Source organism: Podarcis filfolensis (assembly GCF_964270895.1).
Source record: "Podarcis filfolensis genome assembly, chromosome: 9".
Taxonomy (NCBI): domain Eukaryota; kingdom Metazoa; phylum Chordata; class Lepidosauria; order Squamata; family Lacertidae; genus Podarcis; species Podarcis filfolensis.
Genome location: NC_139610.1, coordinates 3,099,054 through 3,119,088, shown reverse-complemented (window position 1 = coordinate 3,119,088; position 20,035 = coordinate 3,099,054). Strand labels below are relative to the sequence as shown.

The 20,035-nt window shown below is 47.7% G+C and overlaps 1 protein-coding gene and 1 long non-coding RNA gene across 5 annotated transcripts in view; both read right to left on the bottom strand.

Moving 5' to 3' along the window:
* LOC310770353 overlaps positions 1–20,035 on the bottom strand; it is a 571,729-nt gene that overhangs the window by 163,091 nt on the left and 388,603 nt on the right. The gene's annotated exons all lie outside the window — the stretch shown is intronic.
* TMEM128 (transmembrane protein 128) lies at positions 1,754–13,795 on the bottom strand. 4 transcript variants are annotated; one of them, XR_014552020.1, is made up of 6 exons: positions 13,600–13,795; positions 5,557–5,698; positions 4,444–4,605; positions 3,771–3,880; positions 2,991–3,098; positions 1,754–2,425 (listed from the first exon to the last, which is right to left on the bottom strand). XR_014552020.1 is itself a non-coding variant. In XM_083630859.1 (5 exons), the coding sequence occupies exons 1-4, from the start codon at positions 13,694–13,696 to the stop codon at positions 3,781–3,783; spliced, it is 501 nt and encodes a 166-aa protein (XP_083486985.1). In that variant the 5' UTR covers positions 13,697–13,793; the 3' UTR covers positions 1,754–2,425; positions 3,771–3,780. The 4 variants fall into 4 exon arrangements, 3 of the variants coding, with proteins under 3 accessions (XP_083486985.1, XP_083486987.1, XP_083486986.1); XM_083630859.1 differs by lacking the exon at positions 2,991–3,098 and having other exon boundaries at positions 13,600–13,793; XM_083630861.1 differs by lacking the exons at positions 2,991–3,098; positions 13,600–13,795 and adding an exon at positions 11,963–12,341.

Sequence of the window (20,035 nt, the reverse complement as noted above, 5' to 3'; positions counted from 1 at the left end):
AGGGCAGCAAGGAGAGAGTGAAGGGTAAGTGGACAGGGAGCAAAGAGTTGAATAACACTAGCTCAGACTGGTAGCTGTCAAGAGGCTCACTGCACCTCTTCTCGGAAAACTTTGAATGGACTTATTAGGCAGCTCAGTGTCACAGTTTCAAGAGCTTGTGGGAGTTATACCAGCAGAGTATACTATTGAACCAGTCTCCCAACTATTCTGTACAGTAAACTGTACTTGAGCGCTCATTTTATCTTTAATAAGTATCATCAGTACTGTAAGACTTTAACAGGTTACCGTAAATGTGCTGCAACTTCAGGAAAATAGATAGGAATTTCTCCTAGACAGGTTAACTTGCAAATCCTCGTTGAAATCAGCATGCACGGTGTTTAGGTCAGGCAACAAATGGACTTGCATCCAACTTCTTCATTTTAAGTGTTTCAAATGTGCCTGTCTACAAGATGGGTACTGGAAAAGAATTACAGAACCACTCTGCATTTAAAGCACTGTTTAAATAATGGCTTTCTAGTGCTGCTCATGAGTTCCTCACTAATACTTAGTCCTTCAACTCCATCCCTTTAAACACAGGGATGGAGAACCTTTTCCAGCCTTTTCAGGGCAACATTCCAGTCTGTGCAATCGTCTGAGAGCCACATGACAGTGGCTGGCACGGTTAGGCATTATGTGAGTTCAAAGACACATTCCAGCCACGCAAAAACCTTGGAGATGCAGAATGGGGCCAGTGAGGAGTATCACCCAGGGAGAGCCCCAAGGGCCAGATACGGAAGCTAGCAGGGCCACATCTGGCCCCTGGGCTGGAAGTTCTCTTACTTCTGCTTTAACAGATTAGCCAACAAGCAACCTCATGAGCTAAGCAGTCTTTTTGCAGCTCCTCTCTAAATCCAGATGTAGCTCTTCTTTAGTAATGTGTCCTGAAGTTTATACTGAACAGTCATATCATCTATTTCAAATATGTATAATTGTGAGGGGCCTGGTGGTTGTTGTTTTTGCAAGCCAACTACTTTTAGCCACAACATCTATACATTATAATACTAAATTTAAATGAATTTCACTCAAATGTCAAATTTACACTAGCAAAAGCCTTACATAAGATTTTATAAACCCTGTTTTATGTAACCCCTTCATGGATTTCTTGATTAAATAGTAATTTTAACCTTTGCATGTTTAAAAGCAGGGTTGTACATTTTTCTTGATTTTACTGTTTTATCTTTTGCAAATCGCTTTGGATTTGGTTTTTTACAATCAAGCGGTGTATAAATTTCATGAAATAAATAAATAAATAAATAAAAACCTTGCTAAAGATAAACCTAATTTTGCTTTAACCAATAGGCCTTCAGATAGAATCTTATCAAGATGAAACATATTATTTTGTTAAATAATACCATACCACCGGATAGTAAAAACTCTGTTTCCAGCTGGTCCTACTGCAGTTGCCATGTCTGGAGGAATCCCATAGGGCTTATCAGACCCTTATGTTCCCCTGCCCGCTTCTTCCTTGGCACAAGTGCAGACAGCTTGCCAGACCATCACAGGAAATGCACCTCTCAATCAAGGAACGTGAACTGGGAGAGCTGGAGAAGCACACACCTGCTTCGCATTCTCTAGGATACGGCCTAGGATACGGAGTGCCCATGCACGTATGCTCCAAGGGAAAACGGAAACAAAGCTCTACTGTGGTCTACAAGATACCTCTGCACAAGATTGTAGCACAAAAAGCAGAACATGTTTGTCACATGGTTAATAATAATAATAATGATAATTTATTATTTATACCCCGCCCATTTGGCTGGGCTTCCCCAGCCACTCTGGGCAGCTTCCAACAAAGTATTAAAATTCAGTAATCTATCAAACATTAAAAGCTTCCCTAAACAAGGATGCCTTCAGATGTCTTCTAAAAGTCTGGTAGTTGTTTTTCTCTTTGACATCTGGTGGGAGGGTGTTCCACAGGGCGGGTGGTTAAATATATTATAGTTTTGATTTATTTATGTGTTTATATAATATTTAACAATTCAAACAACTAATCATTCAGCAATTTGGAGATTTACTATTTTCATTGCTCTCAAAAATATCATGAACATAATTATTTTTTAAAAGGGCGAAATGTGTCCCTATTATTAACTTCTTAAACATAATCAATTATGATTTCCTGTGATACACTTTAATATAGGTTAAGTCAACAGCTATGCCAGAACAATAGCAAAACTGTGATTTTCTGTTAGCATTTCAATGACTCAGATCCCCAGAGTTTAAGATCATAGTTCAAAGTAAAAGTGTCCCTATTAAACACAAAACAAGTTTAACAATTCAAGTGAATATCCCTTTTAAACACAAGTTGCTTGAGATCGGCTTGCAGGTCTTCATCCCAGGATCCCAGTATATCCAAATATGTATGCTGGCAGGTCCACTATTTACTTTTCTAGAATACGGTAGTGTACAGTGAAAAATAGAAATTTATACATTTAAACCAAGCTGTATCTTTACACTTAACAAGTATCTCACATTCATTGTAAAACTAATTAATTTTATAACTCTGCAGAGTCTAGAAATCTAAAATTTAAGAAAAATGAAATAAGCACAAAAACACTCAGTAGTCTTAAAAAGACAATTAAAGCTCTTTATAATACAAAAGCTATTACTACTTATGACGGGCCAACTTAGACAGGGGGTGGTATGCAATCTTAGACATACTCAGAGTGAAACCATCAAAATCAATGGACAGGTAACTTAAGTCCATTGATTTTAATAGGCTTACTCAAGAGTGTAAGTTGGATATCACCCAATGTTCCACCCCGCCTTGCAAAAAACAGCACCTTTCTGTTTTGTCTTTTTCCATCAAGGTCGACTGTATTTTATACAAGGTTTACTGGCAAACCTTCTCACAGTTTTACTAGTAAATATCTAGCAACCCATACTGAACACCCCCCCTTTCCCCATTTAGGAGACCAAGGTAACACAGAACATTTAAAATAGGGATGAGGAACCTGTGGCCTTCCGGGTGTTGTTGGACTAACCACTGGTCCTGATGGCTGGGGATGGTGAAAGCTGGAGTCCAACAACATCTGCAGGGTCACATGTTTCCCATGCCTTAACTGAAACACAGAAACACATTATTACAACAATCACTATATAAAAGAAAGACATATTTTTAATTAAAAAAACTAAAATAAAAGTTTTGATAATTAAGTTATTCAAATATGTCACCCAGTACGGCTGCCTCATAACTGCAGAGCCATTGCCACGAACGGGCTGTAGCTCAGTGGCAGAACACATAAGTTGCATACAAAAGGTCCTAAATTAAATCCTTGGATCTCTAGGCAGGGCTGGAATAATTTCTTAAATGCTCGGGTTGATTTTTATGTCATCCCATCTCACAGTCTAGTCCTGCAGGCAATCAAATCTTCTCACATTCAGCTACAACTTCAGAGTCCTTGTTAAGAATGAAAATACTTCAGAAAGCAAATACAGTGGAACCTCAGTTTTCAAACGTAATCCGTTCCAGAAGTCTATTCAACTTCCAAAATGTTCGAAAACCAAGAATCAAAGGGCTGTTGGCAAAGTGAGTGGAGAAAAATGAGAAACACGCGTCGGAAGCCATTCGACTTCCGAGGTGCATTCGAAAACTGAAGCATTCACTTCTGGGTTTTTGGCGTTCGGCTTCCGAAACGTTCGGCAGCCAAGATGTTCAAAAACCAAGTTTCCACTGTGCATCACATAACTCAAAAGAGGCATGCTTAGATATGTATATCATTACAATGCCTTACCATAAAAGATTTAGCCCAGGAGCGACACAAGCATCACAATACCCATGAACTGGACAAAGAGCACCACAGGTGTGAGGAAAGACCATATGGGCCATAAAGAAATGTTAAAACTGGGAAAAGAAAGAGAGAGAAAACATGTAGCATATGTTGCAAGCAGGAGAGCATATTACAGTACAGGCAATTTGAGAACCAGCCAAATCCCAAAGTGAGACAAGTTTCACAGTATATTTGAACTGAGAGACCATGAGAACATTCCTTTACACATAGTCTCCAGAAGAAGAGGTATACAATGTGCAGAAGGTATCAGCATATATTTGAAACTTAAGTCTGTGTCCAGTCTTCAAGGCAAAATTTTGTTATGGCATGTAGGACCCTGGCACCCCCAGGAGTGGACTGGCCACCTCCCCCATGGCTTGGGCAGGGAGACCCCATCTACCTGCTTCCATGTGCAGAAGTGGACCGTTGTTTCCTGCGTAATTGAAGCAATTCTCAGCCAGCCACACAAGACAGACAGGCAGCCATTGCATGTTTTCAGAAGAACAAATAAGTGTGTGGTCTGCTATTACTCCTATCTGGGGTCCATATGTAACACCTTTCCCTCATCATTTAACGCAGAGACTTTTTAGAAGCAATGCAAGCCTGGAAAACTAGTATCTCTTACCAACCAACTTACCAAACTGCTGCCGCAATAAAACTAGCTGTTGTTATAGGTATCAGTGCAGGGTAGGTGGCATCATAGTCCTCGATTCCATGATACCACTCAAGATATATTATGCAATAGAAGGCCACAGACAAACTGATAATCAATAAGCAAATGCCAAGTATAAACCACCAGCTGCAAGAGAAAGAGAAAATGTGCTTTAATAATGTTAAAAACAAAAATACATTGAATTTAACATTGCCTCAGATCAGATTATGCTCCAAGCCAGGCCTCTCTTAAGATGCAGGAAGCAACATACCTTATCTGCCTTCTGCTACTGCATCCAAATTTTGCAGTACTCCAACTTCTAACTGGCTCCCTATTGAGAAGAGGTCCTCACTTTCTGTGTGTGGAATTCTTAGACACGGGGCTTCTTTAATCAACAAAGTTGGCAGGCAGCACTGATTGTTCAGTCATTGTACGACAGGAGAGAAAGCAGAACAGGAGATGGGAAGGAAGGCTAGCTAGGGAATGGAAATTCTTAATAGGTTATCTGACTACTTTTTGCTAAGACACACTTGTCTGCTCATGCAGAACTAAAAGCAATGCTGGGATTTATCCTGACAGAGTGTAGGGGAGCCCTAAACAAAAAAAGTCAAATTTCAATGACAAACCCTTTGAAGTAAGCAAAGGGCGCCAGATGCGGAGAAGCTCTCCTAAAATATAAACTCCACTCGTATTAGATGTTAGGACACATTTCTACATAAAACAGTGCTGGTTTCAGCTGGGTGTCTTACTGTATAAATAGAAAGGTATATGGGGTGGGGGTTGAAGCATAGAGTGTATTTGATCTGCGAAAGCTGCACCACAATTACTCCATATTTCTTTTATCAGATCAGAATAGAAGAAGACAATGAGGAACTGCCATTTTCACTCACTGCTGTTCTTAGCAACGAAGATGGATCCCTCCTCCCCCTCACACAGATGTTTCAAGTGTTTTAAATTATATTTCTTACTGTTATGTTATACTGATTAATCTACAATAAAGTTTAGGGAGAATCCAACTGACTTTGTACTGTAAATACCTTTGTGTAACTTCTACTTGTAAACCCTCCACACAAAAAAACCACCACCTCTTCTCTTTACCTTTCTTGCTGAATAATCTCTTTAACAACTTTAAAAAATTCAATGTAGTATGTAGTAGCTATTGATGCCAATATCCAGAATGCAGAGTGAATGTTAAGTCTGGGAAGTGGCTTCTCCTTCTTCTCTACGCTGGTAGTTTCAACTGTAAATAAAACCGCCATTATTTTGCATACGTCATTAAATGAGACACCACCTTACAGAAGTAAAACATGCACACCAGGTTTCTAAATCATTCTTTGTTGCAGTGCAAATGCCTATCACCTCATCCCAGTTGGCCTTGAAATCTACATGACTTCTCAATGCTCTGCTCATCTTAATCATAGGCATTTGGCAGCAGGGTGGTCTATTTATTCTGGTGCAGGCAAAGCAGGGTGTGCACTCAGTGGAATAATCTACATGGCTTGGGGACAAAAGTGGTAGTGGGTACCTCTAAGTCATGTGGCAGAGGGACCAACCTGTGGAAAGGAAGGTGCAAAAAGGTGGGGGTTGAGTAACTCCTTCCTCCTTTCCCACACCCTTGCAGCCATTAGTTTATCACAAGTTCCCACTTGTCATAACATATTGTTGACAATATACTCTGCTGGCTGCCTGAAATCAGCAGAAACTATTATATGACAAGATGTTAAGCCAATATATTACTACATATTTTCAGTGTAATAAATAAATCCATAAGTACATAGATGGCTTTGAACGTTCAGTAACCTCTAAGGTCTAAGGGGTTAAGTGTAGTTTGGGGTACTCCTGGATCCAACAGGAGGCTGAGGAGGCTTTTGTGGCTAGGAATACTGTCCTAGCTTTAACTGGTCCAAAATGCAGCGGACAGATTGCTGGCTAGGGGTTCCATTTAGAACTCATATAACACCTCTTTTTAAACATCTGCATTAGTTGCTTATAAGTTTCCAGGCTCAATTCAAGGGATTTAGTTTTAAATCCCTAAGTGACTTTGGCCACAGATACCTGAAAAAACACCTCCTTCCCTACAAGGCCCCCTTAGGCGTTAAGAGAAGCAGAGTGGGCCCTCTTGATAGTTCCACTGCCCTCAGAAGTATGGGGTAGTGGCCTGGGAGAGGACAGTCTCTGGGCAGCCCCTAAGTTGTAGCATTCCCTCCCCACAGCTGGCATCTTCATTACACAGTATGCTGAAGGCACAGACCTGTCCTCTGACCTTTGACAGTTGACATGACTGACCCAAGACATTTTGGCAACTGAGGAAGACCCCCAAATGCCTTCCCACTCCCTGTCAGGGAAGAAGGGAGGAGCCCATCATGTGTGGGCCCGCCCTGATGCTTGAGATATGTATTTTAAGACCCACCCTATTCTTTTGACTTAACCTGTTGCCGTATTTTTTAATGGCTGACCCGCCCTATGCTATGATGAAGGCTGAGTAATATATCAGAAAAAGGACAATAAGCCATTTACTTCCAGAGCTGGGCCCAGGAATGTGACCTCCTTTACCGGATCAGGGAACCCCTTCAGGAGGGGCTGCCTCCCAGCAGTCTTCAACGCTTCCACTCAGCACGACTCCTTGCCATGGTGAGTCATCCATTGCCCTTTAGCAATGATAGTGTTATGTAGTGAGTTGAATAGGATCCAAACTGCAGCAGTCTGATTGGTCCTAGAACAATAGGATTCAGAATGCAGCAGTCTGATTGGTCCTAGAACAATGCAGCAGTATGATTGGTTGGCAGGAACCACCCAATCATGCTCCAGATAGAAGTGAATCCACAACCTGATTGGCTTACAGTAGAATTCCAGAATGAGCCAATCATGTGCAGCCCATTGTGTAAATAATGTATATAAAGCAGATACTTTGAGGGGACATTCATTCATTCCTCCTCACCACTATGAGCTGAATAAAGAGCATGGAATCACTTTGCGACTCTGAGTATATTTCACTGGCGACGAGGGTGGGATCCCGCTGAGCTGACTGCCACACACAGCACCGCAGCACCGCCACCTGCCGCACCGCTGCCTCGCACCGTGTATCCAGGCTTCAGCTCCGGGACACAAGGAACTCAGAATGGCAACCGACAGCAGCTTCTCGCCGTTCAACCCAGCATCTGGAGACTGGGAAGCGAACGCCTCCCGTTTCACCTTCCGCCTAGAAGCCAAAGGGGTCACCGATGAAGAAGACGCCAAGAAGAGGGCAATATTCTTCAGCGTCTGCGGAGAGGAGACGTTTGAAATCGCCCGGGCTCTCCTTGCGCCTGAAGATCTTGCTACTGTTCCATACAAAACAATAATGGAACAGCTGAAGGGGCACTTTTCGCCACAGCCCTCAGTGGTGGCTCGTCGAAATGCCTTCTACGCAAAGCGGCAAGCCCCTGGGGAAACCATAACTGGGTTTGTGACCTCTCTCCGCCAAGCCGCCCGGTTCTGCAACTTCTCAGAGCTGGAGAACATGCTTCGGGACCGCCTCGTCGGTGGCCTAAAGGATGAGAAGCTGCAACGACGCCTCTACGCTAAGAAGGACCTAACGTTCCAGGTCGCCCAGGAGGCCCTGGCAACGGAAGCTGCCGAGAGGTCGACGCAAGAGGCACGGCCGAGCCAGCCGTCCCAAACGAGGGTCCACCACGAAGACCTCACCGACGACTCAGGATCCAACAGTGAGGAGGTGCACCGAGTACAGCAGCGCACTCAAGCAGCCCACATACCGCAGCTGCCTCGACGAGAAGGAGGGAACTGCGCAAGCTGTGGAGAAAGTCACGAGAGGAGGACCTGCCGTTTCCGCAACGCAGAGTGCAGGCAGTGCAGAAAATTGGGACACATCGCCCAGGTGTGTCGGGCTCGGCCCGCCCGACACCAGGCATCAGATGACCAATCCAAGAGCCCCAGGTCCCGGGGCCCAACACACCAAGGCAACTCGACGGAGCTCACGGACTTCAAGGTATACCAGTTGCCCCACCCCAACGTAGAGAAAATTTATGTAGAGGTACAGATAGAGGGGGCCCCATGCCGCATGGAGCTTGACATGGGTTCAACTCTATCCATAATCTCAGCAAGGACCTTAAGGAAACTGTGTCCTACTGGGGGTCCCAAACTCAGGCCGGCCCCATTCACCCTCCGGGACTTCCAGAAATGTAAGGTCCCCACAATGGGGGTGGGGACCTTCAGGGTGCAATACCGAGGGCGGACGCGGCAACTGGACTTGCTTGTGGTCAAGGGCCCCTACATTAGCTTACTGGGATTGGCATAGTTTGGACCACTGGGGCTAGCCGTCACCGGGGTGAACCACACTAGCTTACAAGTGGACGTGGACGCCATATGCAAGGAATTTCCGGGGGTTTTCAATGGGAAATTGGGACAGTATACGCCCCCCCCCATTGCTCTACAGCTTGACCCCGCAGTACGACCGGTCAGGCTCAAGGCCCGCCGGGTCCCGTTCGCTCTGAAACCCCGTATAGACGAGGAATTGGACCGACTCGTGGAGCAAGGAGTGCTGGAGCCGGTGCCTAATGCCCCCTGGGAAACCCCAATCGTCACACCCGTCAAGCCTAATGGTTCGGTCCGCATCTGCACAGACTACAAATGTACCATAAACAAGGCCCTCACGGCCCATGCATACCCAGTGCCAGTGGTCAGCCATGTCCTTGCCACCCTGGCTGGGTCGAAAATTTTTGGCAAGCTGGACTTGGCCCAAGCATATCAACAGCTGCCAGTAGATGAGGCCACAGCAGAGGCACAGACGATTGTGACGCACAGAGGAGCGTTCAGGGTAAAGCGGCTGCAATTCGGTGTCAGCGTGGCACCAGGCATATTCCAGAATCTAATGGACTCTCTCCTTAAAGGGATTCCTGGTGTCATCCCCTTCTTCGATGATGTGTTGATTGCCGGGCCCACACCAGAGGAGTTTGAGGACCGCCTCCGCACCGTTCTGCACCGTTTCCAGACGGCGGATCTCAAGGTGAAGCGGGAAAAATGTCTACTAGGAGTGCCTCAGGTGGACTTTCTGGGATTTATGGTAGACGCAGAAGGGGTCCACCCGACTGGGGACAAGGTACGGGCCATTTGTGATGCCCCAGCGCCCAAGAACAAGACTGAACTTCAGGCCTTCTTGGGACTATTGAACTTTTACCATTCCTTCCTTCCCCACAAGGCGGCGGTAGTGGAGCCCCTACACAGACTCCTGGACAAGCGGGCCCCTTGGGTGTGGGGCCAGCGCCAGGAGGCCGCATTCCAGGCAGTCAAGGACTTGCTGGTCTCAAACTCGGTCTTGGCACACTTCGACGAGAGGCTGCCGGTGGTGCTAGCATGCGACGCCTCACCCTATGGCATTGGCGCTGTCCTGGGACACCAACTCCCGGATGGAAGAGAGGTACCGGTGGCATACTTTTCCCAGACATTCAACGCAACCGAGCGGAACTACTCGCAAATCGACAAGGAGGGTCTGGCAATCGTGAAGGGAGTAAAAAAATTCCATGATTTCTTGTACGGGCAGCCCTTCACCGTGGTGACTGACCACAAGCCGTTGCTTGGCTTGTTTGCCCCCGAAAAGCAGACCCCCCAAGTGCTGTCTCCTCGCATCCTCAGGTGGTCAATTTTCCTTGCCAGCTACCAGTATGCACTGATTCACCGCCCTGGGAAGGCGATGGGCCATGCAGATGCCCTCAGCAGGCTACCACTACCGGAAACAGGCCCTGACCCAGCACCTGCACAAGAGGTTATGAGCCTGGAGCTGCTTCCCGACCGCCCCATTCAGGAACAAGAAGTTGCACACCATTCCAAGAAAGATAGGGTCATCTCCCGGGTCCTGGACTGGGTGTGGAGGGGATGGCCCAGCAGCAGCCCCGGGCCAGAATTCGCCGGCTACACCACCCGCAAACATGAACTGTCGGCCCACAAGGGGTGCCTGTTATGGGGAAGCAGGGTCGTTGTTCCCCAGCCCCTCCACAAAAGGGTCCTCGCAGCCCTACACGAGACACACCCAGGGGTAGTAAGAATGAAGGCCCTTGCCAGGAGTTATGTGTGGTGGCCAGGGATTGACGGAGAGATAGAGGCCTGGGTCAAACACTGCCAGGCCTGCCAAGAATCCCGCCCAGATCCCCCAAGGGCCCCAGTCCAGTCCTGGGAGTCCGCCCGAGCACCATGGTCACGCCTGCATGTGGACTTCGCTGGCCCCTTTCACGGGAAAACATTCTTCATAGTGGTGGACTCCTACACCAAATGGCTGGAAGTCGCACTGGTACCGTCCACTTCTACGTCCGCAGCCATCCAGGTACTACGCAGGCTGTTTGCAACCCACGGGCTCCCTGACACTCTCGTCTCAGACAACGGGACTGCATTTACGTCAGGAGAATTCCAAATCTTCACAGCGCAGAACGCCATCCGCCACATCCGTTCGGCGCCATTCCACCCTGCCATCAATGGCCAAGCAGAACGCATGGTGCGGACCACCAAGGACACCCTTCGCCGCATGACGCAAGGGGATTGGGAGTACCGCCTTGCCACATTCCTTCTAGCACAGCACAGCACCCCCAGCTCAACGACTGGCCGGAGCCCCGCTGAACTACTAATGGGTTGGCGCCTTGCAATCAGACTGGACCGCCTTCACCCCGATAGAGCTCAGGATGAGGTAGTGGTGGGGGAAGGCAGGAACCCCCGGACCTTCGAGGCCCAGGACCCAGTGTACGCAAAGAATTTTGGGGCAGGCCCTGCATGGGTACCCGCCACAGTCACCAGGGTCACTGGCCCCGTGTCGTACGAGGTGCTAACAGATGGGGGGCAATGCTGGCGCCGCCACTGCGACCAGATAAGGCGACGAATCCCCGGAAGAAAACCAGGAGGAGGAGGACAGGTCAGGGAACAGTGGGGCAGTGAGGCCCATAGAGCAGCAGGGGCAAGCAGGAGGGGCACAATCAGTAAATACAGAGGGGACCCGTGAGGCCGAAAGGACACCGGAACCAGAACCACGACTGAGCGAGCCGGTTGCGCCAGACCAAACAGCCCCATCACAGCCAGCATCCTTGGAACACGAGCCAGAACCTGAACCCCGGACCAGGGAACACCCCAGGCCGCAACGCACACGTAGGCCGCCAGCGTACCTCGAGGACTATGAATGCGACCTCCCGGGCAGGACTGGAACTTAGAGGGGAGGGGTGTTATGTACTGAGTTGAATAGGATTCAAACTGCAGCAGTCTGATTGGTCCTAGAACAATGCAGCAGTATGATTGGTTGGCAGGAACCACCCAATCATGCTCCAGATATAAGTGAATCCACAACCTGTTTGGCTTACAGTAGAATTCCGGAATTAGCCAATCATGTGCAGCCCATTGTGTAAATAATGTATATAAAGCAGATACTTTGAGGGGACATTCATTCATTCCTCCTCACCACTATGAGCTAAATAAAGAGCATGAAATCACTTTGCGACTCTGAGTATATTTCAGATAGCTAGCCAAACCTCACCTTTCATCCTCTGCTTGGAGCTGGGAGATAAAAGCAAAGGTATCCCTCGTGAACACATTGAGCTATGAAGCTACGGAGGGTGATCCTCACCCAGGGAACAGGAGGTAAAACTGAAGCTCTTGGCATAGCGAGCAGCAGAAGTGCCCTGAGAAGCGTCTCCTCTGCCCAGCGCAGAAGCAAGTCCTCTGATAGGGACGCTGGAACAGGGTGGTAGGTGGCAAGGGCATTTCAAGCAGGAGCGCCAGCCACAGCTCAACGCTGGGCTTGCCAAACAATCGTAGCTTCCCTCTTTGGCTCTGATGGCAATGGCCGGTGCTGGGTGGCAGAGTGCTGGTCCTCCAAGACGTACCCTCAGCGCACCAGCAGACCAACACCTTGGCCGCCTCCGAGTGGTGGGTGGCAGCAGCGCTGCAAGGGCTGCCGCCACTGACCACCACACAAACAAGCCCCTTAGCCTTCCTCACCCCCCCTGGAGCCAGAAATGAGAGCAGGGTATGCCTAGTGAGGCTAAACGCCCTCTTCCAAGACCAGCTTGGAAGGTCCTCAAAGCTGCGCTGGGATTCCAAGGGCCTCAATGCATTCCATGTGCAGGTCCTATTCCATGGCCTTAAAGGTAAAGGGACCCCTGACCATTAGGTCCAGTCGTGACCGACTCTGGGGTTGCGGCGCTCATCTCGCCTTATTGGCTGAGGGAGCTGGCGTACAGCTTCCGGGGCATGTGGCCAGCATGACTAAGCTGCTTCTGGCGAATCAGAGCAGTACCTTCCCGCTGGAGCGGTACCTATTTATCTACTTGCACTTTGATGTGCTTTCGAACTGCTAGGTGGGCAGGAGCTGGGACCGAGCAACGTGGGGATTTGAACTGCTGACCTTCTGATCGGCAAGTCCTAGGCTCTGTGGTTTAACCCACAGCGCCACCCGCGTCCCTTTCCATGGCCTTATGCACACTTAAATGCATCTACTTGACCTCCCCCAAAGCCCTCCATGGCTTGGGTCCAAGGTGCCTGAAATACTGCCTGCCCTGCCAGGGCTCTGAGATCTTGGTGGGGAAAAGGGAGAGGGGCTCCTCAGGCGGGAGGCTCCCTCCCAGGCAACCTTGGAACTCCCTGCCTGGAGAAGCTGGATGGCTCCCTCCTTCTTATCCCAACAAGTTTTGGGGAACTGGCTGCTTTTATCAAAAGTCGCATGTGCCCTGTCATTTTTATTATTGCAGATATTTGTATGGTTTTAACAGCACACCCACATATGTAGTTTTGATTCTATCGGCGTATAACTGTTTTTTGGTTTGTTTTGCAATGATAGCTACTTCCCCACCCCCCCCCCCCACCCCGAGGTTTTTAGCTGTTCCTACTTTGATCCTGGGTTCCTGTCAGGGAAAATGGCGGGGTATGAATTATAAATGCACAGTAATAATTTCAGGTGCTCAGCTCGCGCTCAGGCGCATTTACCCCGGAGCAAGCGCCGCGGCGCAAAGCGAGATTTACTTCCGAGTAGGCACGCGTGGGGGGGGGGGGAGAGCGAGCTCCGCGCCCATTATCCACCCCGCGCTTTATTTTGCTCCACTTCCCGGCTTATCCAGGCCGGCTCCTCCCGGGCGGCCTTCCTTCCTTCCTTCCCTCCTGAGCGGGGAGACCTACCGGCCTCGCCCGGGCCCGGCTGCGGCTGCTGCTGCCCCCCGAGATGCCGCCTCAGCCTCAGCCGCGGATCGCGCTCCTCCTCCTCCTCCTCCTCCATCTTGGGGGCCGCGGAAGTGACCCGCGCCGAGCAGGAAGGGAGGCTGGATGCGGCGGCTGCTTTGCCCGGGATCCGCCCGCTCCCCCGCCTTCCCTCCGGCCGGGCGAGAGAGATGCCCTGGGGAAGCCGGGGCCCCGCAGACGCGGGAAGTCGGTCCCTCGCGCCCTCGGGGGAGTCAGAAAACACTTAATCCCTCAGGAAACAAACAAGTCCTAGATCCCAAACTGTGTCTTCTCTCGATCTTTTCAGGAAGAAATGCTGACTTTGCTTTAAAACCTTGGAAAAAAATAATGCTGCCACATTTGCTGCCACCACCAGCACTCTTATCTTCTTAAATAACCTTTCTCTTATTTTCAGAGTTCACCTGTCCATAGAATATAGATTTCAGAAACTGCTAGCTCTATTTTATTTTTTAAATTTTGATGCAACTTTACATGTAGTTCATCTTGTCTTACTAAGAAACAGAATAGCATATAGCATTTCAGTGTTCAAAGTACTTCACACATGGTATGCTGTTCTGCCTGTAGTTACCTTTAATCCTGCCATTGCTTGAAGGGGTTTGGGTCAGTATACTGTATATGGCAGGCTTCCTCAACCTCGGCTCTCCAGATGTTTTTGGCCTACAACTCCCATGATCCTTAGCTAGCAGGACCAGTGGTCGGGGATGATGGGGATTGTCGTCTCAAAACATCTGGAGGGCTGAGGTTGAGGAAGCCTGGTATATAGTATCCCGTTTTATTCTCACAACCGCCCTGCGAAGGAAGGAGGCTGAGAAAGTGACTAGTCAAAGGTTAGTGAGCTTTGTGGCTGAGCAGGGATTTCAAGTCCAACACACTAGTTGCTACACCACTCTTGACTCTCTACTCCTTTAATCTGCAGGTTTTCAACCTTTTTGAGTCCACAGCGGCTTTGATCAGCTACATTCTTTATGTGGCTACTCTGAGCCTCAGGAACCCAGTTATGTCACCCCTTGTCTGCAGAGCCGGCAGTCCCTCACCTGTTTGCAAACGCCCTCCATTGTGGAGTGTTCCCTCAGCCTCCTTTCCTCTTCCCTCTCCTTGGGAGTCCTCTGGGCAGCAGCTGCCATCGCCCCTGGTCTCTGAGCGACTCTCCCACCCCAAAGAAAGGTGCCTCCTCACGCCGCCCCCCAGGGGCCTGGGAAGAGGATGCCCCCAGCCTTAGTGGCCCAACGGAGACTGCCCAGAGGTGAACGTGAAGCCAGCACCTTGCTCACCTTGGAAGGCAGCAGTGAGCGCCACCAGGCCAGCAGGGCAGAAAGCCTCCTCTTCAGCACAGAGGAGGGAGGGAAGGAAAGAGGGACAGAGGCCAGAGTTGCCTGCAGCACCCCTGACCATCATTCAAGGCACCCCAGGATGCCACGGCATACTGGTTGAAAACCACTGCTTTAATCTACAGTCAATGTAATTTTTCTCCTCAAGGCAAGACAATGGGAAAGCATTATAAAAGGCCAGAAATAGACATTTGTGACTTGGACTACAGACAGACTGTGTTGGGTATAACTGGGGATCACAAAGCCGTTATAGGTCACTGAACTTCTAAAAGAAAGGCAAAGACAACCGGACGTGTCAAGGGAAAGCTGCATTTTCATAGGGTTTCCCATCCTTTACAACAAATGTGGAATAAAACTAAAAATGAACAAATCAATATAGAAAACCGCTGAAGATTTGTATTTGGGGGGAAATTATTATTATTATTATACGATCTCATTTCTTTTATTGATTTATTTCATCATTTCTATCCTGCTTTTCTAAGAAATAGCCAATGCAAATTGGTAACCAGAACAAATGGTTTAAGATGCATGCTTTGATCTTCCTGTTCAAACATCCCAACATCAGCATGTTGGACCAACTGAGTTTCCAAACCCTCTCCAAAAGCAGCCCAAGTAATCTAATCTGGTGCTGACCAGGGCATGAATAATTGTGACCAGGAATGATTTATCAAGGTGTTCACGCACCAACCAAAGCTGGCAAAAGATTCTGACCATCCAGGAGCAAGGCTGGATCCTGAAGAACCCCCAAACTGCGAACTTGCTTCTTTAAGGGCCTGTGTAGATACACAAATTCCTAGGTTGCCAGGACCCTGACCTGGCAATGCTTCTAATCTACCTGGATTAAACTTCAGTTTTCTCTCTTATCCACTCCAAAACTCTTACCAGTTAAGAACTTCTACGGCATCCCTGTGATCAAAACAGAGAAACAAGAAACAGAGGGTTATCCACACTTCCTTTTGTACCGTGTTTATACTATTATAAACTCATATTATTTACTATTCATGGAGCCTCCTCAATTAGAAATAGAAGCTTGTTACTCAATTGAACTTGATCACAGAAGACACTCTAGAAACAAGATTAGGACATTCTAAACCAACTCTATGTGAACTGACTGGGTAGACAGGTGGTGCCCTTTCCAAATGATAGAAACAACTTGCATGAGGAGGGATGCCTTTCACAAAAAGAGAATCTGTTTTGAAAGACAAATGCCACCCCTGATTAAGAGCTCTGTAGTGACGATTATTGCATTGCTCTAGCATCTGTACATTTTGATGCAGAAGAACGTCAAGAGTTCAGTAGGTGCCAAGGAGTCAAATTTTAGATGGGATCAGAAGTGGTGCCAAGTCCAAGGCAGGAAAGCGTGAACTTCTAAGCACAGCAAACACACAAAGAGCCAGAAATGGACAGTTTAATCCAAGGCATGCCGGAAATCAGGTTCTGTAAGAAGGGGAGGGGGTCAGAGGATGCACATAGTTTGGCCCTGCAAGTCAGAGGAGTCTCTTAAGATGTTTGGTGTGGTTTACATGGTTGCCTCCTCTCCATTTTCTCTTTACAACAACCCTGTGAGATAGGTTGGGCTGAGAGACATTGATTGTCTCAAGGTCACCCAATGAGCTTCATGGCTGAGTGGGGATTTGAACCCTGATCCCCCAGGTCATAGTCCAGCACACTAACCATTGCACCACACTGGGTCTCAGTTATATTTGGGGTAGACTTCAAAGGAATGGGGCCTTTAGACAGGGAGCTTAGTCTTCCTCACACCTCAAAAGGTCTCAAAAGAGTTCAGGCTAGTTCCACAAGGCCAACCTTGCCCCACTCCCTGGGGCACTTCTAGAAGGGCTAGCTGATCCAGAACTAAACATGTAATATCTAGCTAGCTCATAGGGAAGAATAGCATTCATCAGATGTGGTAGCCTTGCCAGGACAGCCCCATCCACCTGCCTCCCCTCTCCCTACCCAGAGTATTCACAGTTCAGATCTACTGTGGAAAGTTCACTCACCCATGTCTTTCCTCCAAAATGGTTCTCATGGTCGTGGTGGCTGCTTCTCTGTGGAAGGTGGAGTTCATTTGTTTGCACACCTGGCTGGAGAAAGGTAGCTCAGACTACAGCTGGGGTTTTTTAAAGGAAAAATGCAAGCGGCAAGTGCATCATTCCTGATTACTTGCAGAACAAGTGGAGAGGCAGGCAGGGTATTTATTTATCCCACCTTTTTATCCAAGGAGCTCAAGGAGGTGTACATGGTTCTCCCCCTCCTCCTTTAATCTCCACAACTGTGAGGGAGGCTAGGCAGAGAGGCAGTGACAGGCCTCCATGGCCACTCAGGGAGCTTCATGGTCTTTCCCAGGTCCTAGCCAAACTTGCTGAACATAAAATGGAAGAATGGTATAAAGAGGTGTTTGATATAGCTATTACTGATAAATTAACGTTCTATTAAGGTAAGACGGGGAATATGCAGGAGAAATTATTTTGAGGAGATATGGAAGGTGTTTGAAGAATTTGTACTGTTAAAACGGAAAGAGATCAAACCATCGCAAGAGGTGTCGAAATTTTGGGAGGTTGGATAGTTACAATAGAATAGTCTCCGGGGTGGGGTGCACATTTTTATTTATTTCTATTTATTGTTATTACTTTGTCAAAAAACAACCAAACAACTGACTAACTGTCACAGCACACTGGTATGTTGAGGTCACACAGCTCACACTTTCAAACCAAGGGAAACCGGCAACTCATAATGGCTGCCTCCTGCATGTTTTTGCAGCGTTAGCAGCACCAAAGTGACCTCTTTAAGGTGCAAGCTTAGGTAGTGTTTCTGGAGGTCCTGGGCTGCCCAGACTACATGACCCCACTCTTGTCCTTGCTGATGTGGTCCAAAGGGAAGCAGAGCAATGCATGTGGCACCAGCTTGGGTGCAGGAGTTGCCAGAAGGAGGCACACAAGATGCCACCCAAACGACTTTGGGACTCCTCTCAAGAATTGTGCAGGATTTACTCCTTGGCCTTTTCTTCTTCCAAAGATGTCCCTCAAGGTAATGGGTAAGTGGACAATAAGGTGGCCAATATTTGGGAGAAATGTCATCTGAACTGTCAGAAACAAAAGAATGAGTGAATTCTGTCAATGTCATAGGAAAAGGCAACTGCAGACGCACCCCTGGTCTGAATCAGGCAGAATGTAAAAGTGAAAGACTAATACCAGTCATTGCTGCAAGATGAAGACTGAATGGCAGATACAGACCACCCAAGGAAGTCACCACCAGCACTCGCCTCCAAAAGGCATAAGTTCTGCAAAACATAAAACAGTAAGGTTGTTAGAAATTGGCAAATTTCAAAAAATAGTTGATGGACCATGTCTGAAGGAATCTCATGGGCCTGCTCCTTCATTTCCCCCTCCCTCAAAAGAAAGGGGGGTAAACAAACCCTTGGGGGCACTGGTAGTCTCTTCTCTAGACAAATATGTGGAGGAGAAGGACGATGGAGTTGGGTATGTTTAGCCTGGAAAAGAGGAGACTGATATGGAAAAGAGGAGAGATATGATAGCCATCTTCAAATATCTCAAGGGCCGGCACATGGAACCTTGTTTTCCCCTCCTCTGGCATGTAGGACTTGAACCAATGGCTTCAAGTTACAAGAAAGGAGATTCCAACTAAACATCAGGAAGAATTTTCTGACAGTAAGAGCTCTTCGACAGTGGAAGTGGTGGACTTCTATTCCTTGGAGGTTTTTAAGAAGAGGCTGCATGGCCATTTGTCATGGATGCTTTAGCTGAGATTCCTGCATTGCAGGGGCTGGACTTAGACCCTAGTTGTTCCAACTCTACAATTCTATGACTCTACCTCCACTGTCAGATGCAATTTGCCTCTGAATACCACTTGCTGTACATCGCAGGTGGGCAGAGTGCTCCTGCCCAGCTTACAGTCTTCTCACAGGCACCTGGTCAGCCGCTGTGAGGACAGGATCCTGGAGTAAAAGAGCCATTGGCCTGATCCAGCAGCATCATGCTATATGTTATTATGTTCTCCCTAGCCTTCCCCTCAGGGAAAACTATGATTGAGCTTACACATTTTCCCCACCTCTTGCAGGAAGGCCAATTGCATGACTCCTTGGCAACATACCAAGGGGTCCAGAAATCAAACCCTGTGTAGGATTGTTGAAAGATCTAGTGTGCTATCTTTAGTCCGAGCAGGATAAAAGGATGGCAAGGCAGCAGTCTCCAAATGTGTGAAGGGCTGTCATGAAGAAGATGGAACCTTCATGCAGTTCCAGAGGGCAAGACCAGGACCAATGGGTGGAAATTGCAGGAAAGCAGATTAAAGTAAACATTTGAACAACGTTCCTGCTAGTAAGAGCTGTCTGGCAGTGAACAGGTTTCCTTAGGAGGTAATGGGTGCTTCGTCAATGGAGGTATTTAAGCAGAGGCTGGACAACCATCTGTCTGGGAGTCTATAGCTGCGCAACAGAACCTGTATTAAGCAGGAGGCTGGACTCAGTCACTTTCCAACTCTGATTCTAAGAATGGTAAGATGTAAAAGACCATGTCTCACCAACCATCTTCTCTGAAGCAACTGGGCCAGAGGACCGGAGCTGCGTATATTTCCTTGTGTTATGCATCTTGGAGATAAGTGATTAGTAATTAATTATGAACTTGGGGACAGCTAGTTAATGGTAGCTCGTTAAGACATCAAAAATACATTTTGCCTTATCTGTGGGCATTTTTCTTTTCACTTAAAACATTTGAACTCACAGAGGCAGGAGCTTATCAGTGCACCATCTGCTGAAATGCAACCAGATGCTAGAATCCAACCTAAGTTGGACATTAAACAACCTGCTGCGTTCAAGTGAGAATTCTCAAGTGTGTATTAAATTACTTTGCAACCCTGAACTGACCCTTTAAGGAGTTGACAGTAAATAATGGTGCGCTTGAGGCAAGGAATGTGCTCGCTATAAACGTGTGCATTTGAACTGGATGAGAGGAGAGGCAAAGCAACTGTAAAGCTAAAGAGCTTGGGATATTTGTAAAGGGGGCATTGTGCAACATTGCGATCTAGTCCAC

Excerpts from the sequence above, each read along its gene's own strand:
- TMEM128 (XM_083630860.1), bottom strand. The coding sequence starts at position 13,696 with ATGGAGGAGGAGGAGGAGGAGGAGCGCGATCCGCGGCTGAGGCTGAGG. Across the intron at positions 5,699-13,599 it reads GCCGGGCCCGGGCGAGGCCG|TTGAAACTACCAGCGTAGAG; the intron begins GTAGGTCTCCCC and ends TTTTATTTACAG. Across the intron at positions 4,606-5,556 it reads GAGATTATTCAGCAAGAAAG|CTGGTGGTTTATACTTGGCA; the intron begins GTAAAGAGAAGA and ends TTTCTCTTGCAG.